Here is a 25139-nt window from a genome sequence, read left to right on the forward strand (position 1 = left end):
AATACTGAGAACATAATCATAAACAGAGAGAGAGGGGAGGGGGGGGGGGGGGGGGGGGTTGGCAACACAGCGAACAAATCCTAACAGGCCTAAAAAAAAAAAAAAAAAAAAAAAAAAAGGACAAAGAAAACTTGGGACTGTCTGCAGCTCAAAGGCCTAAATGACAGTTTGCTCAAAGATGACAACAGATGAGTATTTCCTCTTACTTACTGTCAAAAACTGTTTTCTTATTTGTACAAGACACACGGAAGTTTATTCTTAGAATACTGGGGTGTCCAAAAGCAATCCCATAAGGGGCAAGCAACAACAGTAAATAGGCCCAACAGGAACAATCCTCTGAACAGAACAAGAGGAGGAAAAACTGAAAACCCTCACAGGGCACACTGCAGGACTTTCCGACCAAGGTTTGCATCAGCAGAGGCCTGAACATCCACCTGTTAAAACTTTGCGACTGTAAGAGCAGAAGACCAGGTGGCTGCCAAACAGACTTAGGGAACAGAGGCCTGATGTTGAAAAGCCTGTGAGGCACCAACACTTCAGGGGGAGTAACCCTTTACAGGAAAGGGGGAAAACCCTGCCTTTCAGGTCATATGCCTGAATGACTTGTCAAATCCACCTAACAACTGTGTATCTACAGGCAACCTGTTCTTCCTTTATTAGTGCTCAGTGCTAAGGACTTGTCCAGTCCTGACTGAAGGAATGATAAAACCTTTGCCACAAAGCATTTCCTAGGATAAAGCTCCCCCCCCCCCCCCCCCCCAAAGTATGCTTTTCACATGCTTTTCACGTATGGTGAGAGTTTTCTGGTCAGTGAAATGAGATTCATAGAGTTCGCAAGATCCCTGTCCTTTAGCACCCAAGCTGTCAAAACCAGCGACCAGGAAACAGGTTAGCAAATGGGACCTTGAAAGAGCCAGTAGGGACAGTTCGGTAGAGCCCACAAACAGTCTGCTAGGAGTCTATGTCGGAGTTCGATGCCCTCCTAGGCTAGTTCAGTGCAATGAGAATCACTGGAATGCCTTCCCTCTATATTCCCTAAAGCAGATGATGCAGGAGCTTGAGGGGTCATTAATCAGGTTGTACCGATTCTAAAGAAGTGACTAGGGCATCTACTTTGAAGATCCCTTGACTTGGCCATAAGCCTGTCCAGATTGCGGTGGAGTCTGGACACAGTTGGATACAAGTCTGGTGTTCCCCACTGAAGACAAAGTTGGTGAAATACCTATGAAGTGCCGAAGTATTGTTTGATTAGATCCTGACTGGTAGTCCCCAAAACAGGAGGTTCAGTGCTGAAGGGCAAGAATCGCCCTGAGCTCCAGAACATTGATCAGCATCCGGACTTCCTCTGACGACCATGTCCCTAAACTGACAGGAGTCAAGGACTCCTTCCCAGCCTACAGGCTGGCATCTGTCCTTTCCACAGCATGTGGAAAACTCATGCCAAAGCCATTTCCAGGATTAAGCCCAGATATTCCAAGTGGACAAAACATTTTGAACCCAGACACTGGAAACACGTCGGGTCCATAAGGCCACAGAAGGCCATCAAATGTGCTTTTCTGAAATATACGGGTTGGATTTTAGTATTCAATTGGATCTGCTCATTTGAAAAACAGCTTGTCAACTATTCTGTAAACTAAACACATCTTGAATTCATTTAAACTAAACTGGTTTTAAGACAGCATAAAAACAAACCAAAAAAAAAGGAAGAAGGTTTACCCAGTTGGCCAGATTGTGTCATTATGAAGAACACAAATTTGGTGCATTTTCCGACCACAGTCTAAGCAGTCCACAAACCTAAAATAAAATGCAGCATCACAAATTATTATTTATGTGCAACTAACACACACACACACACACACACATATTATATATATAGCATTATAATCTAAGTTTGAAATGGGATTCTAAGGGCCTTTGGGGCCAGAATGAGGTTCTAAAAAAATAAATAAATAAATAAATAAATAAATAAAGGGCAGGGGAGGAAAGGGGAAAAAAAATACACACACTAATATATATATTAAGCCCTAGTTAAAGTCCTTGTAGGTCTTATTTTCAGGGTAGGGCTTATTTTCGGGGAAACAGAGTAGAGCTTATTTGGGGGGTAGGGCTTATATTGCAGCCATCACCGACAATCACGCTAGGTCTTATTTTTGGGGAAACAGGGTATATATAGATATAGTGAGAAAGACTATATATACACACAAACATAAAAATACCTAAAAGCAACAAAATCTTGTAATAAATACATACTGTTCTGGTTCCAGAGTGTCATTTTTCTGTTTGGAAAATTGTTCTTTGTTGATGGTACTAAAGTGAATGAAAAGCAAACAAAATCAGAAAACTTACTGTAAAGAGCACACAGATAAAAATTACATATATAAATGAATCCACGGTTGGAATAAACAACCTCCAGAGCTGGAGAAGAAGAAAGGAGTTTTCTAGTTGGTGTTCATGCGAGATGATCACAAATTTTTGCCACAGTTTGTCTGTATTAGCACCACACTTTTGTACACATACTGAGAAAAATGTAAAAATAAAATCTGCATTTACCATGTTAAACATCATCTACGAATGTGTGAATATAGTATGTGAATGCAGACACCCCCAAATGAATAAAACAAACAAAAAAAAAAAAAACCACAGAAAATATAGTAATTTACTACAGTTGTCTCTTTTCAAAGTCTAAAGAAAAACCCTTTGCTTATGCTGGCCATACACTAATTTAATTTTGTCCTGCTGAATTAGCTGAAATTTATTCTGTGGGAGGCTCAGCTCGACAAAAGATGATTTTTCTATCAACTGATCAAAGCAGCTGGGCATAAAATGTTTGACCGCACAATGCCAAATCATATACAGGGACAGTTCTGGTATTCTCACAGCCACAGGTGCCAGCTGTCAATAGCTGGCACTACAGATTTGTCAAGCAGGGCTGATCGAGAGAAGTCTTAACGTTTACGGTCTGCTGTAGTCTTTAGTTTGATTGCAATCCCCCTCTTCCTTTTATGATAACTTTAATCAAATCAGTTTTACACCAGCCCTTAGCACGAGTGTCGCATTACCTTCTCACTGCCCAATTTAACCCCAATTGAATCCCACACTAGTGTACTGCAACTGCATGCATTTCACAAGGTTGTGGGATGCCCCTTTCAGTTCAATGTCTTGTTCAGGGGGCGGTGCTCTGCCAAAATCTCTAACCTATCAAAAAGTCCAACCGCGTAATAGGTGGCTGTATTGGTCATGCTTGAGCGTGTGCACAAGAAGGGTTTTCTTCTGCACGTCAGATTCTCAAGTAAAAGGCATCATATAGACCAACTGCTCTTGCCGCCGTGCTCCTGCGTGCCATTCGTATCACAGAGTAAGGGGATCCCATCAAACACTCCAAGGAGGGCCCAGTCGTGTTACTCATTCACAGAGTCCTGTACATGCGAAAAAAATGACAAGATCTGGCAGCCTTTTGCAGCCCATCGGCTTGTAGATTTCAATGAACTACCATGGCGCTATGGGCGCTGTGAGCGCCGTGGTAGTTAATTTCCCTTCAGAATGTATCGGCCTTCTTGTACGAGGTACAAGCAAGCTGATACAGTGACAGATCTTCAGGAGTCCTGCATGGTAGCTGCGATCTGCTGATCGCTGGTGCAATGCTTTACAGTCTCCTGCAACAAAAAATAAAAAAATGCACATTTTTTTTTTACCTGCAAAAACAATTTGTGCATTTTTATTTATTTTTAAGTGAACTTATCATTTGAAATAAAAATAAGTGGGTCCCTGGCCATTTTAAGCCATAATGGGATAGTATTTGCTGCATACTAGCACATTATGACAGACTTGCCTTTAAACAAAGCCCTCCAGGGTCATTGCTGTTGGCGCTAACCCTGTCTTCCTACCGGTTTTTCAGGCTCCAGCTGGTTGAGGGGCCGGGCTGCGTTGGCATTACTCCAGTGCATGTGCATAGGAGTCACGGCCCCTCACTCAGGATTTAGAGCAGCGGCTGCTTTAAGCGTAAATATCTCCTAAACACCGCAAGTGTAGTAGAGAAATTCACTGTACCTACAGGTAAGCCTTGTTATTGGCTTACCTGTAGGTAGAAGTTATATAACAGCGTCTACTACCACTTTAAATCACTGAGGAAAATCAGCAGACACCACCTGCTGGATACACATAGTAAATATTACAAATTCACATGTAACTTCTAATATTGTATATAGCAGACTAAAAATATACAATATAATGTTGCTCGTCCTAACAAAAGCATATTCAAAAACACTATGTGCGTTCAATTAACAAATTTACTGAAACAAAAGATTTTTGTACAAAATACCCTAGGAAAATATAGCAAATATAACCAAATCAAGGAAAGAAAATACCTCTGCAAATGCCACGACAAAGAATCCATAGAGGTGAACTATTGAAACACAGGCACAGGATATATGCTACTGCACAACAAATGTAATTCATAAAATGATACTTACGTCTGTGGCTGTGTTGGGTCATCACCAAGAGATACACTCTCCCCTTGGATCTCGTTGAAGCACTTTTCACAGAAGTGGTACCTATCAGCGAGAAGGCCATATTTGGGTGAACTGTTCGTTCATGCAACCACAGCCGAACCACGTGAAAACGGGAGGTCATCAGAGGACGTTGCAGGAGAGACACAGGGTTTGCGCAGGTGGTCATCAAGCCAAGTCACATGCCAGGGTAATTTTGATTTTTTTAAGACGCGAGTTTTGTTTGAAATTCACGGCAATCAAAGTCACCACAGTAAGGATAGGGAAGGGTAAGAAATATACATACAACAGAGAAAGAAAGCAGGGGGGGGGGGGAGGGGCATGACAAACAGAAGCATGACAAAACAACACAAAGCAGAAAGCCAATGCAAAGCACAGATTAGCAAAGGATTCTTTTGAAATGGGATTACAAGCAGCAAAATCACAGCAAATAAAAGGAAAGATTTAACAAAAACGAATTAACCCACAAGGTTCAGGAAGAGGCATAGTTTGTCTTCTTGCTCCGCTTAAAGAGGACTCTACTTTCTACTTAAAAAGTCACTGTAAAGTGAGCTTTAAAAATACATATACATTAATCATCTATATAGAAGTAAAATGTTAAAAGCATTCAATGCAATGACAAGCCTATTACTTTGAAAATCAGTGCAAGAGTACATTAGAGAAAAAGCCAAGGTATAGAAAAAAAATGCTTATTGATCAAGTTTGTTATGTTTGAATTTAAGTCAAGTTAGTTTGGTCAATGATAGACTGTACAAGGAGGACATAAAATAAAGAAGTCCGTATGCTACCTATTCATACTGGTAAATGACAACAGAGGTCAACTCCGCAGCCTTGCTTAAAAACAATTTGGATTACCTACAATTATTGCATTAAAACCGCCCATGAGACTATTTTATTTTCTTCTTTCTTTTAAAACAAGATTCTTGTGAAATACATTTTTTTAGCTGGCAGTTTTATATAGATAACTTGATACCATTGATCAAAGCAGGTCCCCGAAAAACAGCGGAGTAAGATGCAAATCGAAAGTACAATTTTATCATGACAAAATGAAGAAATCATTTTATGAGGCTAGCGATGTTGCAGTGCCAAAGCAGGGTTGCTTGAAAAGACACCATGCTGTGAAAAGCCACAAAATCCACACACACACACACACACACACACACACACACACACACACACTACAGAAAATACAAAAAACTTAAACATATTGCTCACATTGATAAAAAGCAGCATATGCATATAATTTGCATTTTTAAACAATGAATAAAAGCTGGCGCTCAAATCTAGAAAGTTATGCAACGTCAACTGCTCACTGTAACAAAATTATTACTCATTAAATAACCAAAATGTATTTGGACTAAAGTTCCTACAGAAAATATTTAGCCACTTGGAAGTTTTTATGTTGTATTGCCACAGAACATGAGGAAGTGGGAGCTGGGACCCTGTAAAAAGAGGGTACCGGCTTCCCGCCCAAAAAAATGACATGCCAAATGTGGCATGTCAGGGGGTCACCTCCCTTAAAGCGGAAGTTCCATTTTTGGGTAGAACTCCATTTTAACTCCACTCTTGTGTAGTTTTGCCTTTAAACCTGGTGTCAATCTCCTAAGCCTCAGATTTCTACCAGATTGCATCAGGTTTTCATACAGGAATTTTCTGTATTTTGTGCTATGCTTTCCAACCACAAAAACCTTCTAGAAGCCGATGCGGGGAGGCATTCCCACAGAATGATGCTACCACCTCCATGTTTCAGTGGGGTCAGTGAGTTTGTGATGTTCTTCAGTGTTTGGCTTTTGCCCAACAATGGTGTTTAGCTTGAAGTTCATAAAGCTCAATGTTGAGGTTATCAGACTGTGCAATCGTCTTTTAGCTAGATTTCTACGTCTCCAACATGCATCCTAGCAAACTGTGGGTGGGAGGTCATGTGGGATTTAGTCACTAGTGGCTTTTGTCATCCTTCCATAAAGCAGAGACACCTGTCTCTGCAATTTCAGCAATTGCGGCTTATCCTCAGTGGCTCATCCAGAGCGGTCGTAGGTCTTTTGGTGGTCTCCATCACTATTCTCCTTGCACAATCACTTACTTTTGGTGAATGACCTGTTCTTGGCAGATTTACATGCATACACTCTCCACTTCTCAATGGCTGATTTAACTGTACTCCAAGGCAAAGTCTGTGACTTGGAAATTTTCTTGTAACCATCCCAACTTGTGCTATTTTCACACCATTTGACAGAGTTGCTTGGATTGGTTTGTCTTTGTAATTTAGGTTGTTACAATACTAACCGACTAGAAGTTTCTCTTTCAGATACATGTGCATTTATACTTCAAAACAGTATATATACACAATTACTATATACAGGTGATCTTCTGAAGACACCCAGTGGGAGGGGCGAAACACGTCAAGCAAGGGACAAGTAGTGACAATTTCCGGTAATCAGTACGCACACCATGGTGGCGCTCCGACCATTACCAATGCTTAAAACGTAACTTTTTGTAAGTGTAATTGCTTTTATATCTTTTAAATACATTTTTACAGATTTACGCTATAGAGCTCTCGTTGTATTACATCTCATGCGATTAACTAGATGCATGGCTGAGGACCAGGTAATCGGAGGAGTCCTACCTATCCAACTATATTTAGATGTCTACATACCCATCTGATTTTGACTGTTGGTGACTGGGGAGTGAAGGCGGGGAGCACAGCAACGTGAACACACTTCTTAAAGCGTAAGTAAACCCATCCATAAAACAGTTTCATTTCCGGCACGTGCCAGAAATGTAACACTCCCATTGGTTGTGCTCTCAACCAAACGGTCAAATCATCCAATGGCTGGTGTCATAACTGATCACATGTGCAGCATCATGGCAGTTGTGGATTAAGCAGAGGCAAAGATGGCAGCTTCCTTGGCTAGAAAATAAGGGGGTTTACTTACACTTTAAACAAAACTTACATTTGAAATATATGGATTGTACCTATTGAGATTTGGAGGATACTTTATATTAAAGACTTAACACTTGCACTAATGAACAATTTAATGACGATTTTGCACTAGCACTTTATATTAGATTTATGCATGATTTTTTGTATATATATGAAATTGTCACATATTGAGTTTATATTTGGGATGTGATCTAGAAGCAGCGCATGGTTTTAATTGCGATACAATTTAGGCATGCCATATTAAAAAGAGTGCACAGTCATTTAGTGTTTTTCTTTATTAGAATACATTTAGCTCTGGTTCACACTGGTGCAGCTTTGAAATTGTGCTACTTCAGCGCAATTTCAAAGCCGCAGATCAGTGCGATTTGCGACTGATATCATTGCGGTTGCGACTTTGTTTAACAGAAGTCTATGCAAGTCGCAATGAAATCGGCAAAAAGTAGTGCAAAAACCTTTTTCAAAGTTGCTGCTACATGGTTTGTGGCAATTTGAACGGTTCCATTGCCGACAATGGGGTGTGACTTGGAACGTCAAATTGCATGACCAATTGCACTGGTGTGAACAGAGGCTTTAAATCACTTTGTAAGAATCTATTTTCACTTTGCAAAGATCGGTTTTCATGGCCTTTCATTTTTATCAGTATGAAAAAAAAAAAAAAGTTACATTCAACATGATCTAATGTTCTATGACACTAAAACATGAAACTTCCAAGATGGTAAACTTGTTATAGGACTGTAATTATAAAAACACATTTAGCTTCATATGTGCCAACACTTTGTATCAAGTTTTAAGAGGCATCACTTGTGTTAGGCCCCTTTCACACGAGGCGGACTCCGTTTCCACGGAACCCGCCTCGGTCCGCTGGCTCAGCGGGAGATCATTCCGTTGATCTCCGCTGAGCCGGCGGATGACAGGTCCCTCTCTGCTCACTGAGCGGGGAGGGGCTTGTCAGGCCCCGCTGCCGCCTATGGGGGATCGGACGAAAACGGACACCATGTCCGTTTTTGTCAGATCTCACCCGATCCGATAGCGACGGACCTGGACGTAGAGCCATCCGTCTGCTTTTCAGCGGATCGGATGTCAGCGAACATGTCTCCGCTGACATCCGACGCTCCATAGACTAACATGGAGCGCCCGTTCAGGTCCGCCGTCAAAACTGACAGGCGGACCTGAACGGTCCGATCGTATGAAAGGGGCCTTACATAGGAGGGAGATGAGAAATGACACTTAATAAACCAAATATTAAGATGTTACAAATGCACGTTTTTCAGCATTTTCTCATCTTAAAATTTCAGGACTAGGATTCACTTGGCAAAATGTAACCCACAATTGCCAGCTCCACACAAAAACTCAATTTTTTATGGACTTTGATTTGCCACTGGCTTTTTATATCCCTAAGAAACACCAGTGTCAAAAACACTGAAATGGTAGTGGCTATTGAAAAGAACTATACATTGCATTGGTTATATGGATGCACTTACCTGTTTTGGTAACTGTAATAAGTAGCATCACGTGGAATTGTACATAACTGTTTCCCATAGCAGCATAAAGTTTGTGGAGAAAATTCAAGCTGGGAAGATAAAAAGTAAAAAAATTTACTTAACCATAAAGCACCTTTCTGCATTTAGGTGCTGCTGTTTTCTGAGGAGTTAGGCTTGGTTCACACCTATGCATTCTTTAGTGCGGTTTCAGTTTAGCAGAAACACACTACAGTCCATTTAACATGTTTCCTATGGGTCACGTTCACATCTTTGCATTTTATGGAAAGGGCTTTTTTAGTTTTAGGTTCTATAGACTTCCATGGATCTAAAATGTGTATTAAACGCAAAATTCACCTAGACTATGCAAACTGCATAGGTGTGAACCAGGCCCTAAAGTCTAAAGAACTTGAAATGTGTACATCACAGGACAACGTAATTTAGATACAGTGCATTCATAAAGTATTTAGACTCCCTTCACTTTTTTCAATTTTTTTATGTTGCAGCCTGATACTACAGTAGTTTACATTCATTTTTTTCTACACTCAGTACCCCATAATGACAAAGTAAAAACAGACATTTTAGAAATGTCTGAATTTATGAAAAAAGAAAAACTGAAATATCACATTGGTATAAGTATTCAGATCCTTTGCAACAACGCTTGAGATTTAGCCCAGGTGACTCCCATTTCTCTTGATCATTGCGGAGAGGTTTTTACACCTTGACTGGCGTTCACCTGTGGTAAATTAAATTGTTTGGGCATGATCTGGAAAGGCACATAACTCTCTATAAAAGGCCTTATATCTGACAATGCATACTGCGTCAGAGCAAAAACCATTAGGTCAAATGAACTGCCTGCAGAGCACAGAGACAGGATTATTGCAGAGCACAGATCTGACTACAAACAAGACTACAAAAAATGTCTGCTTCACTGAAGGTTGCAAAGAGTGCAGTGGCCTCCATAATTCTCAAATGTAAGACGTTTGGCACAACCGGGACTCTTCCAAGAGCTGGTTGCCCAGCCAAACTGAGCAAACGGGGGAGAAGGGCATTAGTAAGGTGACCAAGAACCTGATGGTCACGCTGACTGAGCTTCAGATCCTGTGTGCAGATGTGACAAAGTTTCAGAAGGACAACCATCACTGCAGCCCTCCACCAATCTGGGCTTTATAGCAGAGTGGCTAGACAGAAGCCTTTCCTGTGCAAAACACACGAAAGCCCATTTGGGGTTTGCCAAAAAGCATCTGAAGGAGTCTCAGACTGAGGAACAAGATTCTCTAGTCTCTCTAGATTAAACCAAGATTGAACTGTTTGGCCTCAATTCTAAACGTTATGTATGGAGGAAACCGAGCACCGCTCATCACCTGCCCAATACCATGTCAATATAGTGAAGCATAATTAGGGTTGACGGAAAGCTGAATGGAGCAAAGCAGAGATATCTTCAATGAAAACCTGTTCCACAGTGCTCAGGACTTCAGACTGGGCCAAAGGTTCACCTTCCAACATGAAGGATAGGGCACAAACATCATCCTCGGCTGACTATGCAGAATCAACCCCAGCACCAGAAAATTCAGAGACGGACTCTGGGCATGGAAAAACTGTAATATATTGTAGTTACCTTATGCTATGTACAGTAAGCAGTGCTGTGTTTAGGCAGCAATACCAAAGACTTCCTTTTACCTCCCAGATATAGAGAGAGTCACAGTGCTGTAGAGCTGCACGATTCTGGGCAAAATGAGAATCACAATTTTTTTGCTAAGAATAAAAAGATCACGATTCTCACAATTCTCGCAACGTAAAATCTTTCACATTATACAAAAAAAAAAAAAAAGGGCTAACTTTACTGGTTAGATTTTTTTTTTTAATTCATTAAAGTAATTTTTTCCAAAAAAATTGCATTTGAAAGACTGCTGCGCAAATACAGTGTGACATAAAATATTGCAACAACCACCATTTTATTCTCTAGGGTGTCTACTAAAAAAATATATATGTTTGGGGGTTTTAAGTAATTTTCTAGCAAAGAAAAAATGATTTTAGCTTGAAACCAACAAATGCCAGAAAAAGGTTTAGTGTTTAAGTGGTTAAACTTTTTTTCACTTACACAGGAAGTCTATTCCATTGACAAACTGTTACAGTGTTTATACTTAAGTTCAACTGATAAAGAATGTTTTGTTTCTTAGCAGACTGCTCAGTTTTTCTCTTCCTTTCTTTTGAGGGCTGTAGCTTCAGAAGAGCAGAGAGAATTCTTTGCATAGAAAGAATTGTGAAACACTTTAGTCAAGATTGCGATAACGATTCTTGACGATTAATCACGATAACGATTCTTGACGATTAATTGTGCAGCTCTACAGTGCTGCATCTCCACCATTTAGGAGAGACCTTAAGTAACTGCATACTGTACATAGCACAAGCTATTACAGTATATCACAGCCCAAGGAGCAGCCAGTCTGTTTTCATGCAAACAATTCTTTTGGGGGGGGGGGAACAGAACTGTATACACCATTTAGGTTCCCTGTGAAAACATTCGCAAAAGCCCTACTCAACGCAGAGAGATTAAGGGCCCTGTAGGACACTCCAGGCACATCAAGGCATAGCTGCAATCGTAGAGACAAGCTCAAGTAATGATGTAGCAAAGAATCTTAATTGAAAAAATAAATAAAATTAGAGGGAAAAAAATCGTTAGCAAAAAAATTTAGGCTAGACCTTTTGCCAGCGGAGTTGAGAAGAAGATGTCAACCCTCCTGGGAAACTACCAAAAAGCTGAGGCACGCTAGGAATCGGAGATAGTATCCTGGGCTGGCCTACAGATTTGTTTGCCATTGTCCAATCCTGTTATAGGCAGCAGTGAAACCCAACAGTATTTGACCTTGTGTGTTCATTAATGAACAAGAAAAACTTTCACTTCACCTGAAGTGATATTATAGTCAATGGCAGAAACCAGGAAGATGAAGAAATAAAAATGAGATCCAGGTTATGGAAGCTTGTGGGGTTGGGAAGGCAGCTTGCAGGATAAAAAGAGCACAGACAGGACATTGGTAGTGTGGTTACACTTTTTTAGAAACCAAATGGTCCATTCGTATAGGTATAGGTCTTACAGCAATACCACAGCTTAAAGCGAGGGTCCACCTAACTAAAGTTTTTTTTTTTTTTGAGTTCATTCACAAACTTTTCTTCTCAGCATTACATACTCACATATTGTGTGTAATATGTCCGCCTGTGTCAGATTTCGTCGGAAAGAATAACTTATATTATTCACTGCAGGCGGTTTCCATCTTCATTGTGGGCATTTGAAGCCCACAAGCATTTATTTCCTGGATGTGGTGAATGCTGTGCTCCCAGCATTCACCGCTCATTCCCGCACATGCTCAGTGACATCCTGGGAAGCCTGAGACTAGCTCCCAGGAGTCTGGGAGAGGCTAGAAACACGCCTACTCCCACGGGAGGAGAACCAGGAAGTGCAAAGAAGAATAGAAAAATAAAAGGTAATTGCGGCGATTTAAATTTTTTTAAACGGCATGTCAGCATCTAGGCAAGGAAGAGAATACATACAGATATTGTTCAAAATTTGGGTGGAACCCCGCTTTAAGACTGAAAGATGGTTTTCACCCCACAGATGCCTACCTTTATATTAAGCTAAAGTGAACTACATTTGCCATGTGGCTGCCCAAATAAGTGTGCCATAAGTTGACATGTAAATTATTCTTTATTCCAACAAACATTGTTTGCACAGTCATTTACAGTGAAAAGAATTGACTAAATATTAATTGCATTGTTTAGTTAAATTTTGCAATAAACAGTGGTTGGCAAGTCTAAACAACATTGCAAACATCTTAAACCACAGGGTTTTGTACTGATCCAGACCTGCATAATTAATGGATGGTCTTTAAGGTTGCCTTGAAACAAATTTGTTGGTTTGGACCAACTCCCTACAAGCTTAACAGGATCGAGCATGTTGGCTCTGCAATAAAGGCCCTAGCATACTTGCTTAGCAAAGCCTTTTCACTCTGCGACCCAACATGCAAGCAAAAGGCAGGCCAGAAAAAAACAGAAGTCAGAGAAAAGTCCCTTTCTCAAATAAAGTTGTATGCCTGTCTACAGGGCTCCTATATGTGAAGGAGTCTGAACAGAATTATAGTTGTGTTAGGTTTATAGTTGTGTAAGGAGGCCAAAATATTGGTATGCTCCTTAAATCAATTCCTAGTTATTTCAATATCTTACAACAAATCTGAATGATTATATCACTTAAAAAAACTGGATAAAAAAAAAAAATTGACAGGAAAGATAAAAAAAAAAAAAAAAAAAAGACTAACTCACTTTTCTTCCACAACAATAGCCCAGGCTCTGCATGACTGGGTCAATCTCCTGTTCAAATACTTCAGCCAGTTTTGAGCAGTACTTATAAACGCGAGATGTTTTTCGATTATACAGCCAGGCATTGTTGAACATCAGCCAAATGTCCTCCACATACTGCCATGGCTCCTGGTACTGTCCTGTATCCAGTTTGCGTTTAATAGTTGACAGATCCATTGGAGTTTTGACTATCTCAAAGTAATCCTGAAAGGAAGAGGCAACATCCTGAATCATGATAAATGCCGGTGAGGATAAAACATTGAAAATAGTGAAGCCATCATAATATAATACATATAAAAATATAATATAATAATATACACACACACATATTATATATATATATATATATATATATATATATATATATATATATATATATATATATATATATATATATATATATATATACACACATATACATACATACATACATACATACACACACACATACACACACACACATTAACTCACAAAAGTGAGTACACCCCTCACATTTTTGTAAATATATTATTATACCTTTTCATGTGACACTGAAGAAATTACACTTTGCTACAATGTAAAGTAGTGAGTGTACGGCTTGTATAACTGAGGCCCCTTTCACACGGACGGATAGAATGGTGCTTTTAGCTGCGGATTTTCTAGTTTTCTACCGCAGCTAAAAGCACACAATGCTTTCCTATGGGTCCATTCACACGCTGCGTTTAGCTGCGATTTAGTTACATGCGGTTCTGTGCAGATAGAAAAAATAGAATTGACTGCGTCCAGGAGCGATTTAGCGCAGCTATCTTCACATAACTGCAGGTAATCGCAGTGTACTATTTCTCCTGCGGATAGCAGCGGCAAAAAAGAAAGAAAAGCAACAGGAAGCACATCTGAAATGTCAAGAATGTTCCAAACGCAGCTAAACGCAGCCGCATGTAAACGCATGTAATCTAACTGTACAAATGTAGCTGATCGCAGTGTCTGGAGTCTTGAATTTCACAGAACATATTATATGCTTTTACCTGCAGCAGAACAGCCGTCCGTGTGAAAGGCGCCTAATTTTGCTGTCCCGTCAGAATAACTCACACAGCCATTAATGTCTAAAGCGCTGGCAACAAAAGTGAGTACACCCCTAAGTGAAAATGTCCAAATTGGGACCAAAGTGTCAATATTTTGTGTGGCCACCATTATTTTCCAGTACTGCCTTAACCCTCTTGGGTATGGCGTTCACCAAAGCTTCACAGGTTGCCACTGGAGTCCTCTTCCACTCTTTCATGACGACATCATGGAGCTAATGGATGTTAGAGACCTTGCGCTCCTCCACCTTCCATTTGAGGATGCCCCACAGATGCTCAATAGGGTTTAGGTCTGGAGACATGCTTGGCCAGTCCATCACCTTTACCCTCAGCTTCTTTAGCAAGGCAGTGGTCGTCTTGGAGGTGCGTTTGGGATCTTTATGTTGGAATACTGCCCTGCGACCCAGGGAGGGGGATCATGCTCTGCTTCAGTATGTCACAGTACATGTTGGCATTCATGGTTCCTAAATAAACTGTAGCTCACCAGTGCTGGCAGCACTCATGCAGCCCCAGACCCCGACACTCCCACCAGCAGAACACGGCGGCAAGGCTGTTAACAGGGAAAAAGCCCTGGGAATCCATCTCCCCATCCCTAAAAAGCCTACATTGGCTAACGGTGAAGAATCGGATCACATTCAAGACCCTCTGCCTCACCCATAAATGCATACAAGGAAACGCTCCGCAATATCTCCGGGAAAAAATAAAACACTACACACCAAATCGCAGTCTTCGATCAGCTAACCAAAACCTCCTCCTCATTCCCAAATACCGCTACAAAGCAAAGGGAGAACGTAGATTTGCAGTCCAAGGACCTCGACTATGGAATGCTCTCCCAACCAACCTCCGCATGGAAGAAAACCACCAGGCCTTCAGGAAAAAACTAAAGACCTTCCTTTTCTAGAAGCTGGCCACAGAGAATACATCTAGCGCCTTGAGGCGATTCAGTTCGCAATTTGTAGCGCTTTACAAATTATTCATTCATTCATTCATTCACCACCATGCTTGACTGTAGGCAAGACACACTTGTCTTTGTACTCCTCACCTGGTTGCCGCCACACACTTGACACCATCTGAACCAGATGAGTTTATCTTGGTCTCATCAGACCACGGGACATGGTTCCAGTAATCCATGTCCTTAGTCTGCTTGTCTTCAGCAAACTGTTTGCGGGGTTTCTTGTGCATCATCTTTAGAAGAGGCTTCCTTCTGGGACAACAGCCATGCAGACCAATTTGATGCAGTGTGCGGCATATGGTCTGAGCACTGACAGACTGAATCCCCCCCACCCCCACCCCCTTCAATCTCTGCAGCAATGCTGGCATCACTCAGATGTTTATTTCCCACAGACAACCTCTGGATATGACGCTGAGCATGTGCACTCAACTTTTTTGGTTGATCATGGCGAGGCCTGTTCTGAGTGGAATCTGTCCTGTTAAACCACTCTATGGTCTTGGCCACCATGCTACAGCTCAGTTTCAGGGTCTTGGCAACCTTCTTATAGCCTATGCCATCTTTATGTAGAGCAACAATACTTTTTTCAGTTCCTCAGAGTTTTTTGCCATGAGGTGCCATGTTGAACTTACAATGACAAGAGAGAGTGAGAGCGATAACACCAAATTTAACAAACCCGCTCCCCATTCACACTTGAGACCCTGTAACACTAACAAGTCACGTGACACCGGGGAGGGAAGATGGCTAATTGGGCCCAATTTGGACATTTTCATTTCACTTTTGCTGCCAGCAGTTTAGACATTAATGGCTGTGTGTTGAGTTATTTTGAGGGGACAGAAAATTTTACACTGTTATACAAGCTGCACACTCACTACTTTACATTGTAGTAAAGTGTAATCTCTTCCGTGTTGTCACATGAGATATAATAAAATATCTATAAAAATAATTATAAAATCTGATATGAGGTTTATATAGATAGAGAATATTTATATATAATACACACAATATATATATATATTTATTAATTGGTTTCAGCCTCCTGGCATGCTGTGGCACAGCTGGGTAATACTCAGGACTGAATGGAAAAAAGTGCAACTTTTAGCAAGTAAAACAGACCCTTACATATAGAGTCTGGAGTATGCCTGGAGTTCAGATTTAAATCTCCATATTGCTGAGGGCTAGAAAACAAAATTTTCTCCAACACCTCTGGTTGGAATGAGCTCATAAATATTAATCCCTTCCATCAAACCATGTGCATTGTAACAATGCTTTGTTGACTCCAAAATGCAGCCTGACATCACTTCATACTATAGCTCATTCAACACTTTTGCACTTAAATTGAATGAAAGATTTCAGTTACAAAATAAAATAATCACCTCTACCATCTCTACATAAAAAATAGAGGAATACAAGCAAATCACTTACTGGGATTCCTAATATTTGAGGATCTACGGGTTGACGAAATGGAAGAGATTCTGGATCTTGGCGGTATAATACCTCTAGTGTAGGCATGAGAGCTTGGCGTAGCTCCTCCGGTTTGAAAACTTATCCCCAAAAAAATAAATATTAGTAGAAGTTAAAACTACAAACATATACATGGAAACAATCAGAATAACATTAGCAAGCTTAAAAAGTGTACTTGTAGACAGATTTTGTTCCTTACCTTGTTACAGATCCATTACTGCGACAGGCAGCCAACACAAATATTCAAATACATAACAGAGCACACAATAATTAGAGCTCCTAGGGGGCTTAGCAAACAATGTTGCCCTATTCTGGAGACACCTTATTGTGCTTCTAATAGCATGCAAATGCTGCTTTAGTAATGTTATGCTGATAAGTTTGCTCATTTTTCAGTTCATTAAAAGTCAGCAGCTACAAAAAATGTAGCCATTTTAATATACACACACTCACCTAAAAGGTCCAGCGATGCGGACAATTGAAGCCTCAGTTCTCTCCGCTGCCTCTAATCTGCATCACTAGTGTGGGTACCCGGCTGTGACAGCTTGTGGCATCACAGCTGGGTGCGCACTGCGCATTTGCGAGCCGCACTGCGCTGTCCTGAACGGCCGAGCAATCTTCTGGGACCTGTGACATGTCCCAGAAGATTGCAAGGAGAGAGAAGTCATCGCCTAGGCGGTGCGAGAGGGAGAGGAGCTGTCGCCTAGGCGGCTTGACCGGAAGTGGGAGCTGGGTACCTGTCAATTTATAGAGCAATGGAAAAGAGAAAAAACTGCGCTAATCAATTGTATCAGTAGGGTGGACGAATCCCCAAGCTGCAATAAAGTGGGATAAGCACAAAAATAAACGAGCAAGAAAAAAATTGCGCGATTTTTTCTTGTTAATTTATAGAGCAGTATAGGTTAATTAAAGTAGTTGTAAACCCTGTTACACCACGTTTACCTACAGGTAAACCTATAACAAGGCTTACCTGTAGGTAACTTAAATATCTCCTAAACTTGCACAGTTTAGGAGATATTCAGTATATGCACTGCTGCCGACGTCACTTGCTCACTGAAGAAACAGGCTGATGGTGCCGTTTCTTCAGGAGTCGTGCCGTGACCGGCGGCTCCTGTGCGCAACTCCAGTGGAAGATGTTTACGCTGTACTCGGAGGGCCGAAGCCGATCCATCTGTAATCGTTCTAAGGTAAGTATTTCATAATGAGCTAGTATGCGATCCATACTAGCTCATTATGCCCTTGTCTTGCAGGGTTTGTTTTTTTCCCAGAGGTTTACAACCTCTAACTATAAATACGTGACCATTCCCACATCCCAACAACTTATAGAACAAACAAAATGGCAAGAAAGTAGGACTTTTTAGGAAAAAATAAATAAAAAATAATATCCATCTATATATCTATCTCTCTCTCTATACACATATACATATTTGTAGGGGGTGAGGTCCTGTCAGGTTAACAATATTTACATTTTAAGGTGATACAAGATAAGGGTCACTTATCTCAAGAATCGTCCCACTTTAAAATAATTATATTTTGAAATAAAAAGACGGACACTTTTTTCATCGAGCTGTATTTACTAGTGCAACTTATAACAGTCAAGTGAAAGATAACACCAACATGTCAGAAAAAAATAATTCAAACACAGAAGGAGAAAAAAGTGAATGCCCTAATATTAGAAAGTGGTTGGGACTGTATATCCCGTGAGACTTTAAATGAAACCATGACCTGATGTGGTCATGCGTTTCCATCCCTGTACTAGTCTAAGAGAAAAGGGTGGGACTTTAAATGAATTGCGTGATTGCTCAGAAACAAAATCAATGAACAACTAGGAAAATTTTTTCAATTCATAAAAATATAACATGCATAAAATAAATATAGATCAATCATAAATGGAAAGAAATATTAGCAATAATAGCAGCAATTATACATGATTATATGAATGCAAAAATTCTCCATGGTACATCAATTGGATATTATTAACACAACCATATAATAAAGAATGTACACCAAAGGCCTCCAAAAGGTTCAGAATAAAGATTAGAGATGCATGACGCTGGTAAAAACGCGACCGTGGTAGCTCTACGCGTTTCGTGGCTGTTGTGCCACTCGTCAGGAGCAAGCGCGTATCTTATCTAGGATAGGAAATAGAAAATTGGTCTGGTAAATGTGTATATGAAACAGAGGTGGGGTGATAAAGAAGCCCCACACAAAGTACATGCTTACGCATTCTGGTTTGTAGAGTGATGGCAAAAAGCCATACATCGCCCGACCATCGGAGGCGCCACCCCCCGGGAGCTGAGATGGACGAATAGACGGGGGGCAGCCCACAAGGCGCCATCCAGGGCAGGCATGATCCCCCGAGGCAGAACCTGCGGTGAAAGGTGAAAGTTTAAAGAAGAAATTGCAAGACTACCAAAGAATAGAGAGCAGTGTGAAAGTGGGAATGTAGGAGTGATACTGCCCCAGAAAGAAGTTAAACCCATGTGGGGGTTAAAGAGAAATCTAGATTGACACACCTGAAAAAAAGGGCTGAGGATGGAAAAGAGGAAAGACCAAATACCCAAAGTGGAGATATAGAGAAGGAGGAATGGACAAAGCATGAGAGGACATGACGGAAAAAAGGATACCTGGCGTGCAGAGTGGAGCAGTGTGAAGGGAAGAAAGCAGTAGCAATCCCCAAACGAACGTGACATCCAGTGAAATGAAAGCCTCGAGAGCCAGCGCCGCCGAGGCTACGCCCATATAGGCGCCACCACGGGGACCGCCCACCAACGTCACGCCGCAAATCCAGGAGAGGGGCAGACGGCAACGCGGATCGGGTACTGACCACCCGACCCGCCGATGTCAGTGCCTCATCCCCGTGATGTGCGTGATGAATACCATCCAATCTGGCGTGTAAGCGTCCTAAGGACGCGCACGTCAGATGGGGAGTGCGTGACGCCGACGTGGAGGGGGAGGGGGGGAGGGGGAGGGGAGGGGGGGAGGGGGAGGGGAGGGGGGAGGGGAGGGGGAGGGGGGAGGAGCCGACAGGCACGTCGCAGCTCCCGGAAGGGCCCCCTTTCACACTGCTCTCTATTCCTTGATAGTCTTGCAATTTCTTCTTTAAACTTTCACCTTTCACCGCAGGTTCTGCCTCGGGGGATCATGCCTGCCCTGGATGGCGCCTTGTGGGCTGCCCCCCGTCGATTCGTCCATCTCAGCTCCCGGGGGGTGGCGCCTCCGATGGTCGGGCGATGTATGGCTTTTTGCCATCACTCTACAAACCAGAATGCGTAAGCATGTACTTTGTGTGGGGCTTCTTTATCACCCCACCTCTGTTTCATATACACATTTACCAGACCAATTTTCTATTTCCTATCCTAGATAAGATACGCGCTTGCTCCTGACGAGTGGCACAACAGCCACGAAACGCGTAGAGCTACCACGGTCGCGTTTTTACCAGCGTCATGCATCTCTAATCTTTATTCTGAACCTTTTGGAGGCCTTTGGTGTACATTCTTTATTATATGGTTGTGTTAATAATATCCAATTGATGTACCATGGAGAATTTTTGCAGTCATATAATCATGTATAATTGCTGCTATTATTGCTAATATTTCTTTCCATTTATGATTGATATATATTTATTTTATGCATGTTATATTTTTATGAATTGAATAAATTTTCCTAGTTGTTCATTGATTTTGTTTCTGAGCATTCACGCAATTCATTTAAAGTCCCACCCTTTTCTCTTAGAAAAGTGAATGCCCTTGCATGGCTTAGTCAGAGCCCAGACTTTAAACTTGAAAATCAGACTAAAGGCTGTAATTAAAGCAAAAACGTGGTTCAACAAAATACTGACATAATAGAGGCAATCCTTTTTTCAACTCCATAATTCTGTTTTTGAATTTGTTTCTGACATGTTGGCATTATACGTTGTTCACTTGGATGTTATAAGTTGCACTAGTAAATACAGCTGGATAAAACCAAAAAAAAAAAAAAAAAAAAAAAAAAAAAAAAAAAAAAAAAAAAACTGTGTCTGTCTTCATTTCAGCTTGCAAAGCAACAGAATGCCATTTTGAATGGAGACGATTATTTCCTATACCCACTGTAGATGTGCATGATCCCCAGCTGCTGACTGCAAATTCCTCTTTAGGATTTTTTGGATGGTCACAGCCAAAATACTTCTGTTTTATGAACAAATTATGATAATATGCTATTCTACTAAGAGTCTTTTTTGGGCCTTTACATATATGTATGTGTCAGGGTACTTGATATATTTGTATTAATATATATGAGCTCCCTTGCGTATCCTGAGGAAGCAGACCTTTGGTCCAGGAAATGCATTGAATATTATATACCTCCCCCGCTTCAGTGATAAAGTGACCAATATTTTGACAATATATAGAGGCAAAAACACTGAATATTTATGCAGACGATTGTTGTTGAAACGTAAAAACCTCTCTGTTGTGGTATATGTATGGTATGGGCATATTACTATATACAGTACATATACACATTTCTTAAAGTGATTGTAAAGTCTTTTTTTCCCCCCAATAAAATAACAAACATATACTTACCTGCCCTGTGTAGTGGCCTTGCACAGGGAAGCCCGAAACATCCTCTTCTCAGGTCTCTGGCTGCAGCTCCTCGCCCCTCCCTCAGCTATAGCGGCACCCGAGCCCAGGTACAGCTCAGTGTATTCATTCAGACATGGAGCTGTGGCTCGGCCCCGCCCCCTCTCTTGCCTTTGAAAGCAGCGGGATTCTACTAAGAATTCCAATTAGGAGGGAGAGTCCCGAACGGCAGAGGCACTCGCTGGATAGAGATAAGGTTCAGGTGAGTATTAGGGGGGCTGCTGCACACAGAAGGCTTTTTATCTTAATCCATAGAATGCATCAAGATAAAAAAACCTTCTGCATTTACAACCACTTTAAAGTGGAAGTCCGGCGACCAATCTTTTTTTTTTTTTTTTAGGTCATTGAGACACTTTGCTAATCCCAAAATAATACTCACAGTTTGGGTGTAATATTTCTGCCTCTGTCTGTTTTCGTACTGAAGAATAACTTTAAAAATGTGATGCTGGCTGTTTCCATCTTGCTTGTGGGCATGTGAAGCCCACAAGCATTGATTTCCTGGATGCGGTGAATGCTGTTCATACGCATGATCATTGTTTCCGCACTGAATCTTGGGAAGCCTGATACTAAGCTCCCAGGAGACAGTGCGGCGCCGGGGAAAGGCAATAAACATGCCTACTCCCATGGGAGGAGAGACAGGAAGTGCCACAATAAAGTACAATATAAAGGTAATTACCGCGATAAAAAAATTTTGTGCGGCATTTGAACATCTATGCAATTAACTGAAGGGGGTACGATTAAGTTAAAAATTTGAGTGAAACCCCGCTTTAAGTAATGGCAAATGCTTGATTTTAGCGATGTTTAGAATAAAGTGATTTTTTTCTTTAGTAATTACTTCACCTAGATTTTTGTTCCCTAAAAAGTCCTACATTCTTGCTATAGCCTTGTTATTAAACAGGTTAAACTCAAATGCATACAGATAGTCCATATTAGTAAGCACAGAAAGGGGCAGCATGGTGCTGGTTAGCAGTTGTTTACCTGGGTTGCCTCCATTTTAAAAACGGACTAGAAAGCTAGTTTGCATAATTATACCAATTACATATGTGCAATTGCATGTATGACTGGTAGAAAACAGACCGTGGGCTACATTGTAGGCAGGGACCTCTGTTTCCTGTGATACTCTGCATACCCAGGTATCAGCTGGACCAGACATTTAAGAAAATAGATAGAAAGAAAAATCCTAAGAGATCCTAAGGGGTCGAGGCCCCATTCAACCAGAGGGATCTGGGGTTGCACCGGTAGACCCCCATGTGGGCATAAGGCTAGTGGTTGATGTGTGGCATAAGCTTCTAATGTTGGGTATAAAATGGCAGGGCAGTTCAAACAGCTTTTTGGAAAAGAGACACCCCAATGTATTAAGCTGAGAGGCATGTTGAGAGCATGGAAGATTTTCATTTTTTGCCACAAGTTTTTGAAATTTTTTTTTTTTTTTTAAACACCAAGTTGTCACTTTAATAAGATATTGCTTACACATGTCATGGGTATATGTGGAATTACAACCCAAAACACCATTCTACTACTCCTGAGTATAGGGATACCACATGTGAGAGAATTTTTGGAAGTCTAGCCATGTACAAGACCCCAAAAGCCAATAAGCATCTTTAGGCTTTTAAATGGTGTTCTTTCCTTACTACCCATCACAGTTTCAGAGGCCCTGAAATACCAGGATGGTACAAAACACCCCCCAAATGACCCCAACAGAAAGTAGAAAATATATTCTTTTTTTCGGTTAGATCCAGTGGTGATCAAATACCACCGAAAGAAAGCTCTATTTGTGTGAAACAAACATTCATTTCGCTTGGGCAGTGTTGCATCACTGCGCAATTACCAGTTAAAGTTGCACAGTACCGAATAGCAAAAAAAATGCCCTGGTCGGGAAAGGGGGTTAGTAAAGCGGTTAAGAACGCTAATAAAAAAAAAAAAAAAAAAAAGAAAAAAAGGATAGTAGTTGAAAAGAAGAGTCTTACCCTTTACTTTAGACTCCCCTGCAGGAGAACACTGTGGAGCAGGTATGTCTGGTTTTTCTTCTTCCTCTTTTACATCTGAAGCTATACTGTTCTTTTCTGCACAATCCATGACTTCAGACTTGCAGTCAACTTCAGCTTTAACCTGTTATATAAAATAAATATTTACAGCACAGCTTTGCTACCATCAACCTTGTTTGGGGGGTGGGGGGAATGGGGGCAGTTCTTGCCAATTTATAGGACAGATTAGCATAGGGTTTTGTCTCATTAACAACTAACACAGCCTGAGCATAAACTTTTAGGTTAACATTATTATACAGGATTTATTTAGTGCCAACCGTTTGCGAGGGGCTTTACAAAATGAGGGCAGACAGTACAATTACAAGACGAGAGGAATCAGAGGGCCCTGCTCTTTAGAGCTTACCATCTATTTCTCCACATTCAGTTTTAAAATAATGATAAAAGTATGAGAACCAGTTGCACATAGTTTTTATTTCTAATTTTTGCATGAGCAAAGAAACATAACCTGTCCCAGAAGGCTGTAAACAGAAAGCTTCAGGTTTGGCTGATGAGTTACTTTCAAAAGTAATACATTTTGTTTTACGGTTTATTGAATTATAGATCCCTATTACTTATCGACACACAACTTTATACATTTTGGCAGTACTAGTTGGCTTTTCAACAATTCGTTTTTAGGTGTGATAATGCACTCTGTCTTCACTGCCCTCCCCTCAAGTGTTTTTTGACAATCTTGTATGATCCCTTGGGACGTTTGGAAAAATATATTTTTCTTTTTCTGGGTACTTCTCTACAATGGAATCTATTATGTATAATTGGAATATGTAATAATGTGTGGTATAGATTTTTTTGATAAGGAGAGCGTGTGGACCCTGAAGAAGAATCTATGCGAAACACCTCAGTCCACTAGGCTCTATAACAGTTTATGTCATTTACATCTATTAAGTAGAGATGGACTAAATTTTAAACACGATAATAATTCTATGTACTAAGAAAGATAACTTGTCTTTTTAATATCGCTTTAGTTTTATGCGTTATGATGCTCTTACATCCCCTTACTCCAGTGTCTGGTTTCGGTGATCTGGGGTTTTGCTTCCTATTTTTTGTCTAGAACATTTAAAATAGGGGATAGTGTCTTTTTGACTGAAGCACAGTCTCTCTTCCCACCCAGATATACAGGTTTGGCTGAACCCTTCAAATAGTGAACTGTTGGGAACTCAAAAGCGTGTGAGAAGAATTTATCAAAACTAGAGTAGTCAGAATCTGAAGCAGCTGTGCAGTCGAATGGTTTCTATGCTTCCTTTTCAAAGTATAACTGAATAAGCTAGAAGCGGATTGGCTACCATGCACATCTGCTTTGATTCTGGTTGCTCCAGTTTTGATATCTTCTCATTGTGTCTAAACGGATAGCATCTTACTATAAAAAAATATTTGGGTACACACTATAAAGGCAGAGAATTAAACTGAAAGTGGAACTGCAAGAAGAAAAAAAAAGGCAACCAGCTTACCTAATGGTAACAGCTTACCTAATGGGAGTGATGACTGTCGCTCAAACAAGCTGGTAAAATGATTGTAAAGCCTCTTTTTTTTCCATAAAAATATCAAACATGCTATACTTATCTGCTCTATGCAGTGGATTTGCATCTGGCCCCTCCCTCCTGTTGAGTGCCCCCACAGCAAACAGCTTGCTATGAGGGCAGCCTAACCGAGTCACAGCTCCCTGTGTCCATTCATGGGTCTGTGGCCCGGCCTCCACTCTCTCCTGATTGGCTAACTGACTTTTTGATTGACAGCCAATGGCG

The 25139-nt window shown here is 40.9% G+C and overlaps 1 protein-coding gene across 1 annotated transcript in view; it reads right to left on the minus strand.

Moving 5' to 3' along the window:
• Positions 1-25139, minus strand: part of EP300 (E1A binding protein p300) — a 117069-nt gene that overhangs the window by 19196 nt on the left and 72734 nt on the right. The window contains exons 16-22 of the mRNA XM_073592762.1: positions 23323-23464; positions 16704-16822; positions 13236-13475; positions 8925-9013; positions 4470-4550; positions 2251-2307; positions 1717-1794 (exon numbers count right to left, since the gene is read on the minus strand). Of these exons, the coding sequence (XP_073448863.1) occupies positions 1717-1794; positions 2251-2307; positions 4470-4550; positions 8925-9013; positions 13236-13475; positions 16704-16822; positions 23323-23464 (806 nt within the window). The remainder of the gene's footprint in view (positions 1-1716; positions 1795-2250; positions 2308-4469; positions 4551-8924; positions 9014-13235; positions 13476-16703; positions 16823-23322; positions 23465-25139) is intronic.

This window comes from Aquarana catesbeiana, linkage group LG07 (assembly GCF_042186555.1).
Source record: "Aquarana catesbeiana isolate 2022-GZ linkage group LG07, ASM4218655v1, whole genome shotgun sequence".
In the NCBI taxonomy this organism is placed as follows: Eukaryota; Metazoa; Chordata; class Amphibia; order Anura; family Ranidae; genus Aquarana; species Aquarana catesbeiana.